Source organism: Procambarus clarkii, chromosome 4 (genome assembly GCF_040958095.1).
Source record: "Procambarus clarkii isolate CNS0578487 chromosome 4, FALCON_Pclarkii_2.0, whole genome shotgun sequence".
Classification (NCBI taxonomy): domain Eukaryota; kingdom Metazoa; phylum Arthropoda; class Malacostraca; order Decapoda; family Cambaridae; genus Procambarus; species Procambarus clarkii.
In genome coordinates this window covers 57533296-57555803 of record NC_091153.1, presented here as the reverse complement: position 1 = coordinate 57555803, position 22508 = coordinate 57533296, and the positions used below count along the sequence as shown (strand labels likewise).

Sequence of the window (22508 nt, the reverse complement as noted above, 5' to 3'; positions counted from 1 at the left end):
CCACCCCTCCCACACCCGCTACTCCACCTACTACTACTCCCCCTTCCCCTGCCAAGCTTCCCTTATTCCTGCCAAATTCATTAGTAAGCCTAGATATTTCTCCTTGCCATTCTACCCTGCTCTTCGTGATTTCCTCTTGAATATAATCCATAAACTCTTGTTTGAGTCTTTGAACCTCGTCCTGTATCTTACTAAAGACTTCACTTTTAATCCCCTGGATTAGATCATCTATCCAAACATCCCTCTTCTCTACAAATTTCCCAATCATTCGTGTGTGTGTGTGTGTGTGTGTGTGTGTGTGTGTGTGTGTGTGTGTGTGTGTGTGTGTGTGTGTGTGTGTGTGTGTGAGTGTGTGAGTTTATAGGAGCGGTGTTTACATGAGGGTGCAAGCAATAACGTTGATTAATACATTCCTTTAAATTATTTGTAGGTAATTTTAAGGGTCAATAAACCTGACAAAGGCTAACACACCTTTCGCTTCGTTCACCGGGACAGTTCAATACAATCAACTGAGAAACGATAATCGTCGAGAATTAGTAAAACAAACAAATGCTCCTCTGAAAATAAGTTTTTAGAATAAAACACACTGAAAAGACGCCACAGAATCTTGCAGAGATTGGATCAAAACAAATCCAGGAGTAATACATACTGCAGTAAAATCCATTGTTTTAGGAGCTTGGGGAAGTTTTCAGTTTGAAGAACCTTCAGAATTAAACGAGAGAGTCGCCATTCCCCTGCCCGGGGGATGGGAGTTTGGGAAATAAACAAGAGTGGCTGTAGGAGAGCCTGGAGGTGCAATAGAGGGGGAAGGGGGGGAAGGAGAGCACTTGTCGCGTAAAATGTTATGACAGAAATTTGAGTCAAAGCGAAGGGTCAGATTTTTATAATGAGATCACTCGGGAGTTCGCGTCGTGTCAGTGGTTGGAAGACTGGTGGCGGTTGACTGCTCACACTGGCAACACTACCAGTAAAAAAAATTATATATATATATATATATATATATATATATATATATATATATATATATATATATATATATATATATATATATACATATATATATATATATATATATATATATATATATATATATATATATATATATATATATATATATATATATATATATATATATATATATTGGTGTATACTGGCAGCAGGTTTTCTTTCAAACATGTTTCATTGAATATGACCGCATATTCTTTTATTATTTTCTGGCATTATTATCTTCATATTATCTGGATATTATTATCTTCAAGGCGACTATGGCTTAGGATATGCCTACGGCAATGTTGAGACACATAAACCAGGTAACCCACTACGCCCTATAATCAGCCAAATACCAACTCCAACTTATCACCTGGCAAAAAAACTCAATGAACTCCTAACTCCATACACTCCAAGTAAGTTTAGTCTACAATCATCAGCAGATTTCCTAGAATTGATCAAATCTACCCAGCCCGATGGAATCATCGCTTCCCTGGACGTCGAATCCCTATTTACCAACGTCCCAGTCGACACAACCATAGGAATGATACTGGACAGAGTATACAGAGACGAGAGCACCCCCAAATTAGACATACCTGAGCCACACTTGAAAAGTCTTCTCGAAGAATGTACAAAGGAAGCCCCTTTCATCAGTCCACAAGGAGACATGTATTTACAAATAGACGGAGTAGCAATGGGCTCCCCCTTAGGAGTTTTATTTGCTAATTTTTATATGGGAACCATCGAAGACAGGATCTTCAGTAGCAGACAAAACCAACTGTATACTGCCGTTATGTAGATGACATATTCGTAACAGTAAAAGACTCAGATGAACTAATTGACCTAAAAGGACATCTAGAGAGAGAGTCAGTACTCCGATTTACACATGAAAATAGTGAAAATAACAGTCTGCCATTCTTGGATGTACTAATAACAAAAACAGGAACCTCTTTAAGCACCAACGTATATACCAAGCCCACCAACATAGGATTATGCCTGAACGGTAGAAGTGAGTGCCCCCAAAGATACAAAGCCAGTGTTCTCAATGCTTATATTCGTCGAGCGCTTACCCACTGCTCTGAATGGAGCAACGTGAGTAGAGAGTTTGAAAGAGTAACTCAGGTATTGGTGAACAATGGATATAGCAATGCGGAAATAAACGCTGCTATAAGAAGACACTTGGACCGTTGGTATAATCCAGAATCTAGAACAGAAACCATAATACCTCCAATAAAATTATATTACAAATCAACCATGCACAGTGAACATATATAAGAGGAAAGAATAATGAAAGAAATAATCAGTAAAGGAGTAAAAAGCACTACTCCTAACCAAAACATAAACCTGATAATATTCTACAAAACCAAGAAGACTTCCGAATTCCTTATCAAAAACAGCCCGAAGCCGACGGAGAACCCTCTACAGCAGTCAAGCGTTGTATACATGTACACTTGCCCCCACGAAGGATGTAACCTTCAATCTAAGTACATAGGTATGACGTCGACCAAGCTGACGAGGCGTTTGACATGCCATCTTCAATCCGGTGCCCCTAGGAATCACATGAGACAAGCCCATGACATTACTCTAACAAGAGAAATGTTGAACAAGAATACCTGCATAATCGACAAAACCCAAGATGCAAGAAGATTACAAATTCTTGAAGCAATTCACATAATAGAACAACCTACCATGAACACCCAAATCACGGAACTATTTACTCTACCCACCATGAGAGTAAGGACAAGACCAGAACATAACGATGCCAAAACAGAAGACAATGTCCAACATAACAGGCCAATTACACCTGATTAATCTTAGTATGTAGATAGGAGCTGCTTCGTATGGGCCAATAAGCCTTCTGCAGTTACCTCTATTCTTATGTTCTTATGTTTCACCTCACATTTATCCCTTAAGTATCCCCCCATGTTTTCACCTTTATTGTCTTATCACCTGACCCAGTGCGGGTATAAAATCAACCAGCATTGTAAGATCTCTTCACTTGAGAATGAACCATGGAGGTTCGAAACGTTGTGCAAATTGAATAAATAAGTGTAATCCATTCTATAGTAAATCACTTCTTTTCTTCACCTTAAAAGTACGAAAATGAGTTTTGGAGAACTCCTATTTCAACTAAGCCCTGATGCTAAGAATATAGTTAGAGGGATAGAAGCACTAAACCAGAAAATAATAAACACAGATTATGCGGTCATATTCAATGAAACATATATATAATATATATATATATATATATATATATATATATATATATATATATATATATATATATATATATATATATATATGTCGTACCTAGTAGCCAGAACGCACTTCTCAGCCTACAATGCAAGGCCCGATTTGCCTAATAAGCCAAGTTTTCATGAATTAATTGTTTTTCGACTACCTAACCTACCTAACCTAACCTAACCTAACTTTTTCGGCTACCTAACCTAACCTAACCTACAAAGATAGGTTAGGTTAGGTTAGGTAGGGTTGGTTAGGTTCGGTCATGTATCTACGTTAATTTTAACTCCAATAAAAAAAAATTTACCTCAAACATAATGAAATGGGTAGCTTTATCATTTCATAAGAAAATAATTAGAGAAAATATATTAATTCAGGAAAACCTGGCTTACTAGGCAAATCGGGCCTTGCATAGTAGGCTGAGAAGTGCGTTCTGGCTACTAGGTAAGACATATATATATATATATATATATATATATATATATATATATATATATATATATATATATATATATATATATATATATATATATATATGTCGTACCTAGTAGCCAGAACGCACTTCTCTGCCTACTATGCAAGGCCCGATTTCCCTAATAAGCCAAGTTTTCATGAATTAATTATTTTTCGACTACCTAACCTACCTAACCTAACCTAACCTAACTTTTTCGGCTACCTAACCTAACCTAACCTATAAAGATAGGTTAGGTTAGGTAAGGTTGGTTAGGTTCAGTCAAATATCTACGTTAAATTTAACTCCAATAAAAAAAAATTGTCCTTATACGTACTGAAATGGGTAGATTATTATTTCATAAGAAAAAAATTAGAGAAAATATATTAATTTAGGAAAACTTGGCTTATTAGGCAAATCGGGCCTTGCATAGTAGGCTGAGAAGTGCGTTCTGGCTACTAGGTACGACATATATATATATATATATATATATATATATATATATATATATATATATATATATATATATATATATATATATATATATATATATATATATATAACTGAAAACTCACACCCCAGAAGTGACTCGAACCCATACTCCCACAACTGGTATGTACAGGGACGCCTTAATCCGCTTGACCATCACGACCGGACATAAGGAAGTGATAGCCGAGGCTATATGAACCACTTCCCCGCCGGCACTCGGATGGTAATCTTGGGCATAGCATTTTATCAAATCACCTCATTCTTTGGGGCACACGTGAGGAACACAAATGCAAACAAGCCTGAATGGTCCCCAGGACTATATACAACTGAAAACTCACACCCCAGAAGTGACTCGAACCCATACTCCCACAACTGGTATGTACAGGGACGCCTTAATCCGCTTGACCATCACGACCGGACATAAGGAAGTGATAGCCGAGGCTATATGAACCACTTCCCCGCCGGCACTCGGATGGTAATCTTGGGCATAGCATTTTATCAAATCACCTCATTCTTTGGGGCACACGTGAGGAACACAAATGCAAACAAGCCTGAATGGTCCCCAGGACTATATACAACTGAAAACTCACACCCCAGAAGTGACTCGAACCCATACTCCCACAACTGGTATGTACAGGGACGCCTTAATCGGTCGTGATGGTCAAGCGTCTCGTCTCTCTTCTCTTTCTCGTTCTTCTCTCTCTCGTCTCTCTTCTCTTTCTCGTTCTTCTCTTTCTCTTTCTCGTCTCTCTTCTCTTTCTCGTTCTTCTCTTTCTCGTTTCTCTTCTCTTTCTCGTTCTTCTCTTTCTCGTTTCTCTTCTCTTTCTCTCTCTGCTTTCCTTTCTTCTAATTCTAAACGTCTCATCTCTAATTCTTTATCTTGTCTCTCTCGTTCCATTTCTAATTTCTTCCATTCTATTTCACGATTGATCTCTAGGGCACGCATCTTGACTGTTAGGAAGCTGATATTAAGCTCGCCTGCATCACTGTCAACGTCGCTGCCCTTATCTTCCTTTTCCGTGGAAGCTATGTCTGCACTTTCCTTTGTACTAGGAGTCTCGCCTTCCTGTTTCTCTTCTGCCTTCAGGTGCCGGTGTACCTTGGACAAGATCTCCACACGGGAATCACTGGCACGGATCTTGATCTCCAGGTAGGCGCTCACTAGTACAAGCTCTGGTTTGCTCAAATATTTTAATCTGGCAAGACAATCCTCTCTGTTCAGAAAAGCCTGAACCTCGTCCAGATCATCGATGGTAGCTTTGTCTGCCATTGTCACAGATGGAACACTTTGCACTTAACACACTGCTTACACGTTAGCACTTAACACACCGAGCACTGTTCTACGCCAATATTGCACTTTATCGCACCAAACACTGCACTTGCCAAAATTGCACGTAATGACTTCGGGCACCACACTACCCAATATTGCACTGAGTCCAAGCGAACACTTTGCTCTACAATATTGCACTAAATCACTGAGCACCGCACTAGTCAATATTGCACTTAATCGCTTAATCACAGCGAGCACCGCACTGCACAATATCGCACTTAGTCACTCTGAGCACCGCACAGGACGTATAACGTCACAATCGTCACACAGGGGGAATTATATACAGGGATTACGCCACTTCACCACCCCTGTAAACATACTTAACAAGGGGACGGATCCCGCTGGGGATGCCAATTATGTTACGGCCCTCTCGGGACGCAACGGGGTCCTTACTCTGATGTTGTTAGAGGAAGATATATTGTATCCGTTCCCAAGCCAGTAGTGGCTATCAAGGGATGAGATCCGTGACGCAAGGAACTTAAAGGGAGTAGGGAAAGAAAGTTAAGAACTTAATATTATAATTAACACCATCACCGTTTAAATATATAAAATTAATGAGTGCACAAGGGGGAGGGGTATTAACACTAAACAAGGGGATTATTGACAATGTAGTCTTCTGCTGAAGACTGGATAAAGAAGCTAGGTGCTGAGTCCGCGGTGCTTTCTTCGTGGCCTCACGATGTGTCCTCTGAGAATGCCGAGCCTATCCGGGCCACAGGTCAGCCAAAACGCAGGTCCACTGGGGGCACCGTCGTGGAGGCCATCAACCACACGTCCAGCTGGTCTGCTGGCAGGTACTGAGCCACCAAGGCTGGTACGGCCACTCCACGAACGATATAAGGGGTACGCCCTAGACAGGAGTCTCGTGTGATATCACAAATCACCCTCCTGTCCTCAATACCCCAGTGGATGATCGTCTCCACCAGTCGGTCCCGGGTAAATCCTTTCACTGCCACTCCACTGGCAGGCTAACACACCACAGTGTTCTTCCGGGGGGACGACGTCACAACAGCTGCAGCAAACTTCACAGTATGGAGACTGGCTGCCTCGGGTAGACTGACTCGACTCCCATCACAGTAGTCCCAGGTCGGCTCTGTAAGCAGACACGTCATCAATAACCGGGACACTAATACACCTCACTTACGGGCTCGGGCACAAACACCTGACGTATCCAGTCCATAGATGGCGCTGTCGTCGGAGCACCACCTCACCAGAGGTCAGGAGCGGCGGTGTTGAGCGCGGAACCAGACTGGAAACTGGTCCTCGAGGCCAGTACACGCTGTCCTCACCAGGTGTCGTCGTCCGTTTGGCGGGGGTTTCGGGAGCTGACCCACAGATGGCGTGGTTGTCACTGCTCCAGGCTCGGACGTTGGATCCGGGTTCGTAACATTATATATATATATATATATATATATATATATATATATATATATATATATATATATATATATATATATAGGAGGGGTAGCACCTCTGGTGCAAGTGTAGGGACCCATAGCCTCGGAGAAGAAAATAAAGAGTACTCAGAGAAGACCTTGTGGATCCTCACTGAACACTTTGATATTTTCTTCTCCTACCACCATTATTCTTTTGGTAGGTGTGTATATTTATCTAACTTTATTTGAAAATGTCATTACACAAAAAAAGTTACAATATTGATTACATGCAGGGTACAAGGCTGCTTGTCACAAGTTGTACAGCTCTTCCAGCTCCTCAGATGGCGGGCAGGAACCATAGATGCAGTGAGCATTTCCTCTCTGTATTGCCACAAATGCGCTGAAAAAGAAAACTGGCAGCTCTAGGGTCTCTAGTTGTTTCGATTAGCTTAGAATATATATATATATATATATATATATATATATATATATATATATATATATATATATATATATATATATATATATATATATATTTTGGTAGCAGTCTTTCCTGTAGACATATATTATTAAATATGACCGAAAAAGTAAGATTAATAATTCTAACACAAATTTTCTCAATCTTTCGTACATTACGCTTCACTGTTGGAGGTAAATCAAAAATCACTTCTCCAAAATTCATTTTTATTTCTAGTCTGACGCGACACGGGCGCGTTTCGTAAAACTTATTACATTTTCAAAGACTTCACAAATACACAACTGATTAGAACTTACGTATCTCTGATTTTATATCTACATTTGAGTGAGGTGGGAGGGGTGATGTGGCATTAACACAAGACAGAACAAGAGGGGATATTAATAGGGTATTAAAAGTATCAACACAAGACAGAACAGAAACAATGGGTATTGAATAGAAGTGTTTGTAGAAAGCCTATTGGTCCATATTTCTTGATGCTTCTATTTTGGAGCAGAGTCTTGAGGTGGGTAGAATATAGTTGTGCAATAATTGGCTGTTGATTGCTGGTGTTGACTTCTTGATGTGTAGTGCCTCGCAAACGTCAAGCCGCCTGCTATCGCTGTATCTATCGATGATTTCTGTGTTGTTTACTAGGATTTCTCTGGCGATGGTTTGGTTATGGGAAGAGATTATATGTTCCTTAATGGAGCCCTGTTGCTTATGCATCGTTAAACGCCTAGAAAGAGATGTTGTTGTCTTGCCTATATACTGGGTTTTTTGGAGCTTACAGTCCCCAAGTGGGCATTTGAAGGCATAGACGACGTTAGTCTCTTTTAAAGCGTTCTGTTTTGTGTCTGGAGAGTTTCTCATGAGTAGGCTGGCCGTTTTTCTGGTTTTATAGTAAATCGTCAGTTGTATCCTCTGATTTTTGTCTGTAGGGATAACGTTTCTATTAACAATATCTTTCAGGACCCTTTCCTCCGTTTTATGAGCTGTGGAAAAGAAGTTCCTGTAAAATAGTCTAATAGGGGGTATAGGTGTTGTGTTAGTTGTCTCTTCAGAGGTTGCATGGCTTTTCACTTTCATGCAAGCTAAATCTAAACATCTAAACACAAAGATTAATCCAGTGTAATTGGTCTGTTATGTTGGACATTGTCTTCTGTGTTGGCATCGATATGTTCTTGTCAATGACAATGTCCAACATAACAGACCAATTACACTGGATTAATCTTTGTGTTTAGATAGGAGATGCCTCGTATGGGCCAATAAGCCTTCTGCAGCCCCTATGTTTATCCCTTATGTATCCCCCCATGTTTTCACCTTCATTGTATTATCACCTGACCTAATGCGGGTATAAAATCAACTAGTATTGTAAGATCTGTTCACTTGAGAATGAACCATGGAGGTTCGAAACGTCGTGCAAATTATACAAATAAGTGTAATACACTCTATAGTAAATCACTTCTTTTCTTCACCTTAAAAGTACGAAAATGAGTTTTGGAGAACTCCTATTTCAATTAAGCCCTGATGCTAAGAAAATAGTTAGAGGGATAGAAGCCCTAAACCAGAAAATAATAAATACAGAATATGCGGTCATATTCAATGAAACATATATATATATATATATATATATATATATATATATATATATATATATATATATATATATATATATAAACTGAACTGGAGGAAGTGGTTCAGTGTAGAATACTTACTCGTGAAATATCTGATGAAAATTGCAAAGGAAACAGCTTGAAAGAGGACTTCATCCAGGGGTAGAATGCTAACAAAATGTAAATATGATAAAGAGACATCAGGAGAGGAGAGGAGAGGATGAGAAAAGGAGGAGGTGGAGGAGAAGGAGAGGATAAGAGAGAAGCTGCTCCTGATGGTCGTTAATAACAAGAGAGAGAGCTTTGGGTAAAGACCTTTTACCTATGCAGGTAATCTGGCTAGTGGGGATTGACCAGGTGATTCCAGACCAAAGGTGGCAGAGTACGAGGCATGGTTAAGGGGGGGGGGGGAATGCAAGGTAGGGAGGGGTGGGGAGGGAGGGGGATGGATGGATGGCTGAAGGCGTTGAACAAATGAGTCTGTGCTTAAGTCGATGAGCAGATGAGTGAGCAAATTCACAATCATCTTGTGAGTTTTGCAATAATAATGCAAGTTGGTTAGACAAAAATGACAGAACATTAGAGGAAGGAGAAAGTGAACTCGAAGCTGCATGGAGAGAGAGAGAGTGAGAGAGAGAGAGAGAAAGAGAGAGAGAGAGAGAGAGAGAGAGAGAGAGAGAGAGAGAGAGAGAGAGAGAGAGAGAGAGGGGGGGGGGCAGCATGAGGGAGGAAAAGATGGAGAAACCAGAACAAACAATTAAATGGTTAATGTTGCGAAGTGATTTCCCAGCCTTCTACCGTCGCAGAGGAGGGAGTTGAATAATTGAGATGGAGAGTAGTGCAAGCGGGGACAAGACAGTGGATGGCTGTTAGTAACATATAACATTTTTGTTCCTGGGATTAGGGAAGACCCCGCCAGGAGAGAACACGCACCGCTCATATTCTCTGGGAGCTCTTATGGAGATATTTTAGGCATGTGTGTGTGTCTGTATGCATATATAATATATATATATATATATGTCGTACCTAGTAGCCAGAACGCACTTCTCAGCCTACTATGCAAGGCCCGATTTGCCTAATAAGCCAAGTTTTCCTGAATTAATATATTTTCTCTAATTTTTTTCTTATGAAATAATAAAGCTACCCATTTCAGTACGTATAAGGTCTATTTTTTTTATTGGAGTTAAATTTAACGTAGATATTTGACCGAACCTAACCAACCCTACCTAATTTAACCTAACCTATCTTTATAGGTTAGGTTAGGTTAGGTAGCCGAAAAAGTTAGGTTAGGTTAGGTAGGTTAGGTAGTCGAAAAATAATTAATTCATGAAAACTTGGCTTATTAGGCAAATCGGGCCTTGCATAGTAGGCTGAGAAGTGCGTTCTGGCTACTAGGTACGACATATATATATATATATATATATATATATATATATATATATATATATATATATATATATATATATATATATATATATATATATATATATATATACAATATAATATACATACATCATACATATAAATATATATAATTATTATATAAGCCTAAGATAGCAGGTATTAGGCTATCGAACGTATATTAGGGGGGGGGGGGCGTCGAACCAATATCCTTGTCCGCCCCAGACGCACACTGTACCCATAGACGAAAGAGATGCTAAAAGTTACACAACCTGGAGTCTAGCCGAGCCCACTGGGAATGTGTAGACATTGAGCTGGTATCTATTGCAAGTTTTGCACGTAACCCGCGTACACTGGTGGAGGGAAGGGAGTTATCCACCAAACGCTTCAGTTAAATACACAGTTCAATCACAATAACATGATATTTCACATGAGCGTTTGGTGGAGAACTCCATTATCTACACCAGCGTATGCACGTTACACGTACAAATCGGATTGGGTAGTTGGGTAGGCAGGTGTGTGTGGTGGATAGGCAGGTGTGTGTGGTGGATAGGCAGGTGTGTGTGGTGGATAGTCAGGTGTGTGTGGTGGATAGTCAGGTGTGTGTGTGTGTGTGGTGGATAGGCAGGTGTGTGTGGTGGATAGTCAGGTGTGTGTGTGTGTGTGTGGTGGATAGGCAGGTGTGTGTGGTGGATAGTCAGGTGTATGTGTGAGTGTGTTGGATAGGCAGGTGTGTGTGTGGTGGATAGGTAGGTGTGTGTGTTGGATAGGCAGGTGTGTGTGGTGGGTGGGTGTAATTAATACAGATAAAACACTACAGGAACACTGCCAAATATTATATTACCTTCATCAAGCATCCAGCTCTGAGTATAAGTACAAGGGCGCCGTAGAACAAAAGAGAAGCGATGTTTCTGGTGTCTATGATGGAGGTGATGAGCGGGATGGAGCCCATCTGCCAGTCGTGCGCCAGCGTCCACGGGCACAACAGCAGCCAGGCGTTGAACACCGGCAGATACCAGAAGGTCAGCACCCTGCGCCGGGGGTAAACACAAGACATTAACACGTTACAGGCACGCCAGAAGAACTAGAAAGTCTATACATCAAGAAAACACGTGAACAACATGGCAGCAGGAACCACCAACATCCAGACTGTATCCTACCCTCAGTCAGGGTAATATCAACACGTCCTTCTAATAGAACGTCGCATTTTGACGTGTACCCTACCTAAGGCCAGAAATTGTCGTGCTAGAAAATGGGAGCGGCTCGCAAAATTGACGTACCTGGCCCCGTTTTCTGTTTTGGGTCCTCGGGTGGGTTAGGATAAGGGCACTTTAGTAGGACAGTTTCTTGATGTTAGGAAACCTTAGGATGGACGGGCTGAATAATATCCACAAAGTTAGCTGCTTATGGAGGAAAAAGAAGGTTGAAGTGAAACTGAGTAAAGACATAAAGCGTGGAATTAAGTTGGTCATAATATGTATTTTTTGAGGTACAAAGTGTGTTTACGATACCAAACTTCCTGCAATCCGTATGGTGTTGCAATGTTTGGTGGCTGGAGTTGCTATACTCTCTCTTCTAATGTTTTCTTTTGTGAAGGGTATGTTAACATCCTTAAAGTTTGTATGGTGTTGTTCGTGGTGTTTGTGCGTGACGAGTTCGTACTCTCATCTTCTTGAGACGAATATTTACATTCTCAAATCCTGTGATCTAAGTTTGTCTCCTGTGTATACATCGTCACAGTTTTTAAAAGACTTTGTTTTCACTTGTGGCCGAAATAATTCTGTTCTGCTCCTGACGAGGAGGTTCAAGGAGGAGGTTTTGTGTCTGTAATGGTTTCAGTGCGGGTGTTACCTTAAGGTTACCCATGATTTCGGGGCTCAACGTCCCCGCGGCCCCGTCCCCGAACAGACCTCCTGGTTGCTGGACTGGTCAACCAGGCTGTTGGACGCGGCTGCTCGCAGCCTGACGTATGAATCACAGCCTGGTTGATGTATCCTTTGGAGGTGTTTATCAAGTTCTCTCTTGAACACTGTGAGGGTTCGGCCAGTTATGCCCCTTATGTGTAGTGGAAGCGTGTTGAACAATCTCGGGCCTCTGATGTTGATAGAGTTCTCTCTCAGAGTGTCTGTGGCACCTCTGATCTTCAACGGGGGTATTCTGCACATCCTGCCATGCCTTCTGGTCTCATGTGATGTTATTTCTGTGTGTGCAGGTTTGGGACCAGCCCCTCTACTATTTTCCACGTGTAATTTATTATGCATTTCTCCAGCCTGCGCCCTAGAGAAATTTTAGGTTTAGGCATCTTAGTCGTTCCGATTAGTTTAGATGTTTTACTGAGCGGATTATAACAGTAAAGGATCTCTGCACGCTCTCAAGGTCAGCAATTTCTGTAGTTTTAAAGCTGTCATTGTGCAACAGTATTCCAGTGTAGAGAGCACTAACGTCTTGAAAAATATCATCATTGGTATAGCATCTCTTGTGTAAAAGGTTCTTGTTATCCAACCTGACGTGTTAGTGATGTTTGCTGCCTTTTCTGTTTGAAAATCCAGACATCGTCAGCGGGCTTAGAGCCTTCCCTTTCCATAGCTCATTATGGAAAGTTATGGCTTACCCCAATTAGGTTTTCCTGAAACACTACCCAGCAATCGGTTTACAAACCAGGTTTCCAATTACTGCTGGGTGGGCAGGGGCAAAAATTATGAATTAGCGCCCAGTCAATCCTACATGGCCAGGGTTCGAACCCAGAAGAATTTGATCACGAGACATGGAGCTAGTGTGTGACCACTACGCCACGGGTGTTAGTATTGATATCTATATAAATAAAAATGGAAATGTTCGTTTGTTCAAAATCGCTAGTCTCCAAAAGTTATTCACCGATTGCTAATGAAATTTTCACACAATGTTCCATTCGCATCCAGCCAGGTTTTTATATACATACTATATAGATGTCACGTCTGTGAAGGTAAAAAAAACATGCTTTTTCTGAAAAAACTGTGTTTTTCATGTGTTTTTCCTGTGAGGGGAAATCTTCGAAACCTCTTTACCGATAGCTTTGAAATTTTGACACACCGTTGCATTCAAATAGGCGCGTCTTATTATATATCTACTATATACATGCCTCACCTGTGACAGGAAAAAAACATGTTTTTTTTTTAAAACAGCGCCATCTGTTGGACGTAAGAGCAACATACGCTGTAATTTCCGAAAGTTCTTCACCGATTGCTTGGAAATTTTGACACAACGTTGCATTCGAATAGGTGCGTCTTTTTATATACCTACCATATAGATGCCACCCCTGTGACAGGTAAAAACATGCGTTTTTGAAAAACAGCGCCATATGTTGCACATAATGGCAATATTCACGCTATACTAAATATGTCACAAATTGCATTTCAATGTTTCTGATTGCATTGATAAATTTTATTTTCATAGATTTCGATTTATTTTATTTTTTATTGAATTATTTTGTGTGACATTGTGCTGGAACTGAGCTAGTGTTGTTTACCATACCGTTCATTCCGTAAGTATATGTATAGATGCCACATCTGTGAGAGGTAAAACTATGCTTTTCTTGACAAACAGCGCCATCTGTTGCCTGTAAGAGCAACACACATGCTATACTAAATATGTTACAATTCCATTTCAATGTTTCTGATTGCATTGATAAATTGAATTTTCATAGATTTTGATTTATTTTCATTTTGATTTAATTAATTTGTGTGAATTGCGTTGGAATTAAGCTGTGTTGTTTAACATACCGTTCATTTCGTGGGTATAGTTTATTTTTTTTATTTTTTCATAATTTCATTTAATTTTTTAACAGTTTTTCTTATATTTCAGTGATGGGAACATCAGGTCACTTGATGTTCCCAATTTTCTGATGGGAACATCAGACCATTTGGAAAGGCATCGGACGAGGAAGTGGGGAATGGTGGGGATGACGAGGGGACGGAAGTGAGAGATGGTGGGGAGGACAAGAGGAAAAGTGAGGGGGTAATGCTGGGGAAGGACGAAGGGACGGGGGAATTCGGGATGGTGGGGACGAGGGGATGGGGGAATGGAGAATGGTGAGGGAGGACAAAGGGACCGGGGAGTGGGGCATGGTGGGGAGGAAGAGGGTAGGCCATCTAGAAGATCTCCTGCCCCGTGTGGCAGTGAAAATGAGCATCAGCATCACTGTAATAATACCTAATTGAATTACTCCGATTAGGCAAAATTGCATATTAATTTTATCATTAAAGATAATAATTCAATCTAGATTGGTCTTGGATAACCGAGCTGGAATATTAGCAGAGTCCGTGTTGAGTTTGGTGTCTCTCTTCTACATCTTCGTCGGCCTCTGTTTTGTTTACATATTTCTATGTAGATTTGTAAGATCTCATGTTAGATCTTACTTGCTAGGTTTATCTCGGTGAAACCCGTGTGTGTGTGTATTTACTATTTATATCTGCGGACTTAGATACCATCCCGCTTTTCTAACCTCTTACACACACACACACACACACACACACACACACACACACACACACACACACACACACACACACACAAACACACGCCTGTAGAAATAGATCCCACCTGCTCATCATGGGCGACTTCAATCACGGAAGGATTGACTGGGAGAACAAGGAACCGCATGGAGGCGAAGATACATGGAGAGCCAAACTATTGGAGGTGGTGACAAGCAACTTTTTAACCCAGCATGTCAGAGAACCCACAAGGATGAGAGGCAATGGCGAACCAGCGAGACTCGACCTAGTCTTCACTCTGAACGACTCCGACATAAGAGAAATCGGTTTTGAGGACCCAGTAGGAATGAGCGACCACAGTGTACTGGTGTTTGAGTTCTTGATTGAAGAAGGGTTATTGAACTCGAGGAGGGATACCGAAACCAAAAGGTTAGCCTACCGAAAGGGAAACTATGAGGGGATAAGAAAATTCCTAACAGATATTGCATGGGAAACAGAGCTCAGGGAAAAGACGGCCCAAGATATGATGGATTACATCACGCAGAAGTGCAAGGACGCAGCAAACAAGTTTGTCCCAGTCCAAAAGGAAAACAGAGAAATGAAAATGAGAAACCCATGGTTTAATCAGAGATGTAGGCTAGCTAAGCAGCAAAGTAAAAGGGCATGGAGAAACTATAGGAATAACAGGACACTGGAGAGCAGAGAAAGATACCAGAATGCCAGGAATGAATATGTCAGGATGAGAAGAGAGGCAGAAAGACAATACGAAAATGACATCGCAAGCAAGGCAAAGACTCATTGTTGCCTAAATTGTTGCATAGCCACATCAGGACAAAAACAACAGTAAAGGAACCGGTTATGAAATTAAGGATAGAGGCGGAAGGATTCACTACAAATGACAAGGAAGTGTGTGAGGAATTGAATAAGAAATTCCAGGAGGTCTTCACCTTAGAGCAAGGAGAAATTCCAGAGGTAAGTGAGGGAATAGCTAACCAGAGACCACTGGAAGAGTTTGAGATTACCAGCGGGGAAGTAAGGAAGTGTTTACTAGAGTTGGATGTGTCAAAAGTTATAGGCATAGATGGAATCTCCCCTTGGGTTCAAAAGGAAGGAGCAAGAGAACTGTGCCTGCCACTCTCCATAGTGTATAACAAATCACTGGCAACAGGGGACCTGCCAGATATTTGGAAAGCAGCTAACGTAGTCCCGATATACAAGAAAGGGGATAGACAGGAGGCACTGAACTACAGGCCAGTGTCCCTAACCTGCATACCATGCAAGCTGATGGAGAAGATTGTGCGAAAAAAACTAGAGGAGCATCTGGAGCGAAGGAACTTTGTAACACAGCATCAACATGGGTTCAGGGATGGCAGGTCCTGCCTCACAGGGTTACTTGAATTCTACGACCAGGCAACAAAAATAAGGCAAGAAAGAGAAAGGTGGGCAGACTGCATATTTTTGGATTGTCAGAAAGCCTTTGATACAGTGCCACACAAGAGGCTAGTGCGAAAGTTGGAGATGCAGGCTGGAGTGAAAGGGAAGGTACTCCTGTGGATAGAGGAGTACCTAAGCAACAGGAGACAACGAGTCTGTGTGAGGGGTGAGGTCTCAGATTGGCGAGACGTCACAAGTGGAGTCTCGCAGGGGTCAGTCCTTGGACCTATACCGTTTGTGGTATATGTAAATGATCTCCCAGAGGGTATAGATTCGTTCCTCACAATGTTTGCCGACGATGCAAAAAATATGAGGAGGATTGAAACAGAGGATGATAGTAGGAGGCTACAAGATGACCTAGATAGACTGAGTGAATGGTCCAACAAATGGCTGTTGAAGTTCAACCCGAGTAAATGCAAAGTAATGAAACTAGGCAGTGGAAACTGGAGGCCAGACACAGGATACAGAATAGGAGATGAAATACGTAATGAAACAGAGAGAGAGAAAGATCTTGGAGTTGATATCACACCAAACCTGTCTCCTGAAGCCCACATAAAGAGAATAACGTCCGCGGCATATGCGAGGCTGGCTAACATCAGAACGGCGTTCAGGAACCTGTGTAAGGAATCATTCATAATCTTGTTCACCACATATGTAAGACCAATCCTGGAGTATGCGGCCCCAGCATGGAGCCCGTACCTTGTCAAGCACAAGACGAAGCTGGAAAAAGTTCAAAGGTATGTTACTAGACTAGTCCCAGAACTAAGAGGTATGAGTTATGAGGAAAGGCTGCGGGAGATGCACCTTACGACACTGGAAGACAGAAGAGTAAGGGGTGACATGATGACAACCAACAAAATCCTCAGAGGAATCGACCGGGTAAACAAGGATGAACTATTCAACACTGGAGGGACGCGAACAAGAGGACACAGGTGGAAGCTGAGTACCCAAATGAGCCACAGAGACATTAGAAAAACCTTTTTCAGTGTCAGAGTAGTTAGTAAATGGAATGCACTAGGAAGTGATGTGGTGGAGGCTGACTCCATACACAGTTTCAAATGTAGATATGATAGAGCCCAGTAGGTTCAGGAATCTGTACACCAGTTGATTGACGGTTGAGAGGCGGGACCAAAGAGCCAAAGCTCAACCCCTGCAAGCACAATTAGGTGAGTACAATTAGGTGAGTACACACACACACACACACACACACACACACACACACACACACACACACACACACAGACATAATAGCACTCACAGAAACAAAGCTAACAAACACCATAACAAATGCAGTGTTTCCACAGGGCTACTATGTAGTGAGGAAAGAGAGAGAAGGGAGAGGAGGAGGTAGTGTAGCTTTGCTACTAAGAGAAGATTGGAGTTTCGAAGAGATGGTAATTCAGAACTGTGAAGGTTTCAGTGACTACATATCAGGCACCATAGCAACTGGAGGACAGAAAATTATAGTAGTAGTCATATATAACCCCCCATCGAATGTTAGAAGACCCAGACAGGAATATGATAGAAACAACTTGGCAACCATCAATATAATAGAGAGAGCAGCTTCTGTGGCTAGCAGGAACGGATCCAGGCTACTAATCATGAGAGACTTCAACCATGGAAAGATAGATTGGGGGAACAGAGACCCACATGGAGGCCCAGATACATGGAGAGCTAAGCTGCTGGATGTGGCAACAAGAAACTTTCTAAGTCAACACGTCAAGGGACCGACAAGAACGAGAGGAGGGAATGAATCAGCCTTGCTTGATCTGATATTTACCCTAAATGAGTCGGATATAAGGGAAGTTAAGTTGGGAGCCCCCTTGTGAATGAGTGATCATAGTGTATTGAGCTTTGAGTACCTGGTTGAGCTAGGAATTATCACCCCCAAAATAGAACTGGGAAACAAAGGGCTGGCGTACCGAAAGGGAAACTATGAGGAGATGAATAAATTCCTATGGGATATACATTGGGACACAGAACTCGGAACCAAGTCCGTACAAGACATGATGGACTATGTCACCCAAAAATGTCAGGAGGCTGTAAGCAGGTTTGTCCCAGCCCAACAGGAAAAAACAGAGAAGCAAAGGAAGAATCCGTGGTTTAATAGGGAATGTATGAAAGCAAAGGAGCTGAACAAAAGGGCATGGAGGAACTTCCGTAATAACAGAACACCAGAAAGTAGAGAGAGATACGAGAGAACCAGGAACGAGTATGTTAGTGTGAGAAGAGCGGCTGAGAAAAGGTATGAAAATGATATAGCTAATAAAGCCAAGACCGAACCAAAGCTACTACACAGTCACATCAGGAGGAAGACAACAGTGAAGGAACAGGTGATGAAACTTAGGGTGGGCGAGGACAGGTACACAGAGAATGACAAAGAGGTGTGTGAAGAACTCAACAAAAGGTTCCAGGAGGTCTTTACAATAGAACAGGGAGAAGTCACGGCGCTAGGAGAGGTGGCAGCAAACCAGGTGACCTTGGAAAGGTTCGAAATTACAAGAGATGAGGTCAAGAAGCACCTATTGGAGCTGGATGTGAGAAAAGCTGTTGGGCCTGATGGAATCTCACCATGGGTATTGAAAGATTGTGCAGGAGCACTTTGCTTGCCACTCTCCATAGTGTATAGTAGGTCACTGGAAACGGGAGTCCTACCAGAAGTATGGAAGACTGCTAATGTAGTACCAATATTTAAAAAGGGTGACAGACAAGAGGCACTGAACTACAGGCCAGTGTCCTTAACGTGTATACCATGCAAGGTGATGGAGAAGATTGTGAGAAAAAACCTAGTAACACATCTGGAGAGAAGAGACTTCGTGACAACCCATCAACATGGGTTCAGGAAGGGTAAATCTTGCCTTACAGGCTTGATAGAATTCTATGATCAGGTGACAAAGATTAAGCAAGAAAGAGAAGGATGGTCGGACTGCATTTTCTTGGATTGTCGGAAAGCCTTTGACACAGTACCCCATAAAAGGTTGATGCATAAGCTGGAGAAACAGGCAGGAGTAACTGGTAGAGCGCTCCAGTGGATAAGGGAGTACCTAAGCAATAGGAAGCAGAGAGTTATAGTGAGGGGGTGAGACCTCAGAATGGCGTGAAGTCACCAGTGGAGTCCCACAGGACTCTGTGGTTGGACCTATCCTGTTTCTGATATACGTAAATGATCTCCCAGAGGGTATAGACTCATTCCTCTCAATGTTTGCTGACGACGCCAAAATTATGAGAAGGATTAAGACAGAGGAGGACAGCTTGAGGCTTCAAGAAGACCTGGACAAGCTGCAGGAATGGTCGAACAAATGGATGTTAGAGTTTAACCCAAGCAAATGTAATGTAATGAAGATAGGGGTAGAAAGCAGGAGACCAGATACAAGGTATCACTTGGGAGATGAAATACTTCAAGAGTCAGAGAGAGAGAAAGACCTGGGGGTTGATATCACGCCGGACCTGTCCCCTGAAGCTCATATCAAGAGGATAACATCAGCAGCATATGCCAGGTTGGCTAACATAAGAACGGCCTTTACAAACTTGTGTAAGGAATCTTTCATAACATTATATACCACATATGTCAGACCAATCCTGGAGTATGCGGCTCCAGCATGGAGTCCATATCTAGTCAAGCATAAGGCTAAACTGGAAAAGGTTCAAAGGTTTGCCACCAGACTAGTACCGGAGCTGAGAGGTATGAGCTACGAGGAGAGACTACGGGAATTGAACCTCACTTCGTTGGAAGACAGAAGAGTTAGGGGGGACATGATCACCACATTCAAGATTCTCAAGGGAATCGACAGGGGTTGATAAAGACAGGCTATTTAACACAAGGGGCACACACACTAGGGGACACAGGTGGAAACTGAGTGCCCAAATGAGCCACAGAGATATTAGAAAGAACTTTCTTAGTGTCAGAGTGGTTGACAAATGGAATGCATTAGGAAGCAATGTGGTGGAGGCTGACTCCATACACAGTTTCAAGTGTAGATATGATAGAGCCCAATAGGCTCAGGAACCTGTACACCTGTTGATTGACGGTTGAGAGGCGGGACCGAATGATAAAGATAGTGTTTGCCAACGAGACCACAAAGGAGAAGATCCTATCAAGGAAGAGCTCCCTGAAAAACATGGGAAAATTCAAAAATGTATTCCTCCAGAGAGACATGACAAGGGAGGAGAGAGCCGTGGCAGCAGAAGCAAGGAAGAGGCGCATGGCGAGAGGGGAAAACCAGGAAGTCACAGCTCCCAACACAACACCCCCAGAAGCGAGGGGGGAACCCACAACCAGCTACCCAGTAACACCAGAAGGGAGGACAACCCCGCCTCCCTCCTCTGCATAGAAAACCCCCCTTACCCCAAACCATTATATTATTAATTACTCTTACCAGTTTCTACAAAACTCCTCTCAAACAATGTATTTTTAAACATGTTTAGGTATACACAGCAATGTGCTGCTTCCCTATTCTGTATAAAGGACCACACAGTGTAGATCAAGAACCAGCTACAAGCTCATCCAACATCCTCACCTCACAGGATGGCCAGTCATACATGGAATTAGGAGAGAACAAAATACTTAATGCTGATCTATTAGCCTCCACTGGCAAAATCTGGGTGCAGCACAAGAATATCTTCCAATATTCCTGAGTGTATGAAGTAATTACAGAGCTCAAAATACCTCATACCATTTGGTATGAAGTCACTGATAACAGGACAATCACAGATATAGTGTTGGAGATTATGTTCTCTCAAGTAGGACTGAAAACAGATGTTTTTTTTTCCACCAAGAGGGCTATAAACCCTTGGAACCGCCTACCCGCTGAAGCCGTAAATGCCAAATTCCAGCTAAAAAATATCATTAAGACAATTGGCGGGCCCTTTAACAAGCCGCCGGCTTTCTGTCCTCTTCGAGGCCACTAGATAGTTAGTGGCCCTTGGGTAAATTCAGTAAATATATACAATAATTGTCAGCGCATCTTCCGAGCAACAAGGACAGCTACACAGTATCTCTTAGAATTACGTAGGATAAACAACAAATGTAACATATTTGTTTACCACAATGTCGGTGCTGGCTGTAGAAGTTGAAAAAACATTGTTTTACTTCGAAATATACTAATTTTATAAGAAAATTCGACGTAAATAGGAGGCAGTAGAGCTCCGATAAGCCAGCGCTAAATCTTCAATATGAAGAATGTTGCTGCTCTCTGATTGGCCAAACGAAACACAGTAGTGACCTCTATCGGCACGCAGGTGAACCAACAATTTTCTTCCTAAGTATACCTTATTGAATCGCACCTAAGCATCTTCTTAGGGCGCACTTAGGAACCTTCGTAGCAAACCCATTTACGAAGAAATACACAGAGCTTCCTGAATCTAGGTCCTGGTGTGAGGGATGCTTACGCTGCTACCTCACAGCTCTGGTGTGAGGAATGAGGGCTACCTCACAGCCCTGGTGTGAGGGATGAGGGCTACCCCACGCTGCTTCCTCACAGCCCTGGTGTGAGAGATGAGGGCTACCCCACGCTGCTACCTCACAGCCCTCGTGTGAGAGATGAGGGCTACCCCACGCTGCTATCTCACAGCCCTGGTGTGAGGGATGAGGGCTACCCCACCCTGCTACCTCACAGCCCTGGTGTGAGGTGTGTGGAGTGAGGGAGACAACTTGGTGGGTACCAGTCCTTTGTAAGTGTAAACGTACTCTTTTGGAGGTCATAAAATGATATAAATATCTCTACATCACTACACTCTCGGTATCCGATATGCTTGATTAATAATTTTAGGTAATACTTGTCTTGTGAGTCAAGCCGCCATCAAAGCACACTTGCTTATGATAATTGGAGACTACCTGGCGTAATATACGTAGCTGATATCTTCTTCACCAGGAAGAAGAGGATAACAGGTGACCTATTTTAATAAGTGGGGGATGAAGTAGGTCATTGTAACATCCTTCTCGCTCGGTATTAAAGCAACATTCGTCTCGGTAGAAGGGTACTGAAGACAGAAGGGTACTGTAGTCAGAAGGGTACTGTAGACAGAAGGGTACTAAAGACAGAAGGGTACTGTAGACAGAAGGGTACTAAAGACAGAAGGGTACTGTAGACAGAAGGGTACTAACGACAGAAGGATACTGAAGACAGAAGGGTACTGTAGACAGAAGGGTACTGAAGACAGAAGGGTACTGTAGACAGAAGGGTACTGTAGACAGAAGGTACTGTAGACAGAAGGGTACTGTAGACAGAAGGGTACTGTAGACAGAAGGGTACTGTAGACAG

At 42.2% G+C, this 22508-nt stretch overlaps 1 protein-coding gene across 1 annotated transcript in view; it reads right to left on the bottom strand.

Moving 5' to 3' along the window:
• LOC138371819 (protein O-mannosyl-transferase TMTC1-like) overlaps positions 1 to 22508 on the bottom strand; it is a 90873-nt gene that overhangs the window by 67983 nt on the left and 382 nt on the right. The window contains exon 2 of the mRNA XM_069336845.1: positions 11190 to 11376. Coding sequence (XP_069192946.1) covers positions 11190 to 11376 — 187 coding nt within the window. The remainder of the gene's footprint in view (positions 1 to 11189; positions 11377 to 22508) is intronic.